The following is a 3,267-nucleotide window of genomic DNA, read 5'->3' as shown; positions in this document are numbered from 1 at the left end:
CCTAGCGCAGCGCGAACTCGCTCTGAGCCTAGCGCAGCGCCTCGGAAAACACCATTTTGGCTCGCCAACAAGCCCTCCGCGCCCCCACACCGTTAGGATAATACATTTTCATCTTTTTTCGCTTCGCTGCGCGGCCTGGGGATAGGTAGGTAGGTAGGGCGTATTGGCGCGAGTCAGTAGGTAGGTAGGTAGAAAGGTGAAGAACAGCCAGGCTCGGACTGGACACCAACGCGGTATGGGTGGACGCTAGACAGATGAGGACGACACGCACGAGCGACACACAGACACAAACAAGCTCACAAGACACACAGCCAGCTGGCTGCCAGTCGGACAGACCCCCTATCCGGGTAGGAGCCGGAACCCAGCATGCCTAAGCTTCTTGTGACAGGCTTCATCGGAGGCCATGTGGCTCGCGTGGCGCTGCTCTCAGGCCTCGCGGTCAGAGGCACGGTGCGCGGCACAACGCATGGCATCGACAAGGTGCTCACGGGGCTCGAGGTCGTGAAGGTCGATCTACTCCACGACAGCGAGGCGGAGCTGGTCGCGGCGATGTCGGGCTGCACCTACCTCGCTCACGTTGCGTCGCCCTTCCCAGGTGGCGATGTGACTGACGACGAGATGAGGACTGCTCTCGAGGGCACCGCCAAGGTGCTGCGTGCGGCGGCCGCGGCAGGCGTGAAGAGGGTCGTCCTCACGTCGAGTGTGGCCGCGATCGGCGGCTCGGAGGACAAGGCCAAGGGAACTGCGAGCCGGCCGTTCACGGCTGAGGACTGGTCGCCAGAGACCATGCCGTCTTCGTACGCCGTCAGCAAGACGCGAGCCGAAAAGGCCCGCCTCCGCCTCTGCCTCCGACGCCGCCGCCGCCGCCCACCCCGCCCTGCCGCCTCTTCCGCCGCCCACACACGTCGCCCAGCCGCCTCTTCCGCCGCCGCCACCGCGCCACCTCTGCCGTCGCAGGCTGCGTGGGCGCTTGCTGGCAGACTCGGCCTCGAGATGACCACCATCCACCCGTCCTTTGTCAACGGGCCGCTGCTGCTGCCGCGCTCGCCAACGTCGACCGCCATGGCGAAGCGCATTCTCGAGGGCTCGATGCCCGCCGTGCCCGCCATCGGCATGAACGTCTGCGGCGTGCAGGACGTCGCGGAGGCGCACGTCAAGGCGGTGCTGGACCCGTCCACGGCGGGGCAGCGGCTGATCGTCGCCGCGGGCAACCTGCTCATGACGGACCTGGCGGTCGCGATCAAGGAGGCGCATCCGGGGTGGCCGATCAAGACGGCGCGCATCCCCTGGGTGGCGATGTGGCTCTACTCCTTCTTCGACAAGCAGGCGGCGGGCGTGCTTCCGATGTGGAAGAAGGAGAGCTACTACGACGTCTCGGCGGCGGAGCAGCTACTCGGACGGCCGCTCCAGCCGCCGATGGAGGCGGCGCTCGAGATGGCGGCGAGCATCATCGAGCTGGGGGTCGCGTCGCGGCCGCAGGGGGCGGGAGTCGGTGCCGTCAAGGAGGAGTCGTGAGAGCTGGCAGCTCCAGCTGTGCTAGCTCTGGCCTCTGCGCGGAGACTCAGACTGTCTGTACAGACGCGACGTGCCTAGCTCGAGAGACTGCCTGTAGCCTGACTGGCCCACATGTCTGGCAGACTCTCGGCAGCCAGAGCCTAGAGCTAGACACGAACTAGCCTGTAGCAGCCTAGGCTGGTGTAGCCTTTAGTAGCCACGGGACGATGCATCGCGCCCATGCCACCGATGCCACACGCCCTCGAGTGGTATGCGATATATTTGAATGCCATTTGCCGTTGCCATTCTCGCGAACGGCGAAGATATTTTTTCGCGACGCGTGTGACTCCGTCCCGTGTCGTGTCAGGTGATGTCTGCAGTCTCTCGAGAGGGGGACGAGACTCAGAGAGAGAGCAGAGAGATTTTTATAGCAATACCAAACAACTCTAACCGCACTCACACGTGTCATCGTTGTTGTACTTGCGTTGACCGTTGTAGACTCAGTCTGGTGAGTGGAGCGAGTCTCTTGTGAGCGTGGAGGCTGCAGCGGACAGCGGTGCAGGGCGCAGGGGGGCCGCCAGGGCGTGGCGGCTCGTGACGCCCTCCGACCGCTGACGGCTGGGTCCTGGGACGGCGTGACGGGTGACGCTGACGGCAGTCGGCAGACGGGGGGCGCCTCCTCGAGCTCGACGCCTACCTGGCCGCCTAGCTCGACGCTCCGCGAGCGACTGAGGACTGAGTCTGGACTGTGGCGGGACGTGGGAGTCAGACGAACGATAAGCAGAGAAATACCCGAAACGCGAAGCGCACACTCCTACTTGCGCTATCTCTCCTGTGAGAGACACTACTCGCCGTCTCTGCCGTGCCTTTGCATGTGTATTGCGACTCTTCGTGACCCCCGCCGTCACTGGTCACTCTCAAGCGCCAAACCTAACGCGCCTAGGCCGCCTCGGGGCGCGCGCCCTCCTGCTGCGGCTATCGCGCGCCCGAGCGCGGCGGAGGGGGAGGAACAGCTCTAGTACTCCTCCTCCTCGCCGTCGCCCTCGGCCGAGTCGGCGCCGACCTCCTCGTAGTCCTTCTCGAGGGCGGCCATGTCCTCGCGCGCCTCGGAGAACTCGCCCTCCTCCATGCCCTCGCCGACGTACCAGTGCACGAAGGCGCGCTTGGCGTACATGAGGTCGAACTTGTGGTCGATGCGCGAGTAGATCTCGGCGATGCAGGTCGTGTTGGACATCATCGTGACGGCGCGCATCACCTTGGCGAGGTCGCCGCCCGGCACGACCGTGGGCGGCTGGTAGTTGACTGCGCGGGGAGGGAGGAGGGGGGGGGGGGGGGGGGGGGGCGCACTTGAAAACCGCTCCCGCTAGTGAGGGGAGGGAAAAACCCCTCCCCGGGCAGGGGGATTCCCCCCCTCGTTGGAGGGGGGGGGGGGGAACTCCTTGCCGCATTTTAAAGCGGGGGGGCCCCAGTCGACCAACTGGATGGGGCCCTTCGCCTTGATGGGGGCGACCCCCCAATTGACGTCCTTGGGGCCCCCGACCCCCCCGTACATGAGGAATCACGCCTTTTACTTGCCGGGGGGCGGGTCTACCTTAAGGGGGGGGGGGGGGGGTCTTGTCTCCCCAAAAAAAGAACACTCCAACCAGAAAAGCCTGGCGCCCTCTGGGCTTTTTAAAGGTTCAAACCCGGGGGGGGATCCATCCCTTTAAGAACACCAATGACGGTTTAAAAAAAGGGTTGGGGATTCCCCAAAAAGGAACTTTTTCCTGGAAA

General features: G+C 64.7%; 2 protein-coding genes across 2 annotated transcripts; one reads left to right on the top strand and one right to left on the bottom strand.

Moving 5' to 3' along the window:
- Positions 1-366: 366 nt before the first annotated feature.
- On the top strand, positions 367-1,515 carry EMIHUDRAFT_254037 (hypothetical protein; the record flags this gene model as incomplete). Its single annotated transcript, XM_005781181.1, has 2 exons — positions 367-797; positions 981-1,515. 2 exons carry the CDS (start codon positions 367-369, stop codon positions 1,513-1,515), a joined length of 966 nt encoding a protein of 321 aa, XP_005781238.1.
- Positions 1,516-2,509: 994 nt separating this feature from the next.
- On the bottom strand, positions 2,510-3,049 carry EMIHUDRAFT_78244 (alpha-tubulin; the record flags this gene model as incomplete). Its single annotated transcript, XM_005781180.1, has 2 exons — positions 2,510-2,840; positions 2,931-3,049. Coding segments are annotated over 2 exons (450 nt in total), but the record flags the coding sequence as incomplete, so codon positions are not given.
- Between the last annotated feature and the right edge of the window lie 218 nt (positions 3,050-3,267).

Source organism: Emiliania huxleyi (assembly GCF_000372725.1).
Source record: "Emiliania huxleyi CCMP1516 chromosome Unknown EMIHUscaffold_2052, whole genome shotgun sequence".
NCBI classification, from domain to species: Eukaryota; Haptophyta; order Isochrysidales; family Noelaerhabdaceae; genus Emiliania; species Emiliania huxleyi.
Note: the sequence above shows the minus strand (reverse complement) of the source record. Positions and strands in the feature narration are given on the sequence as shown.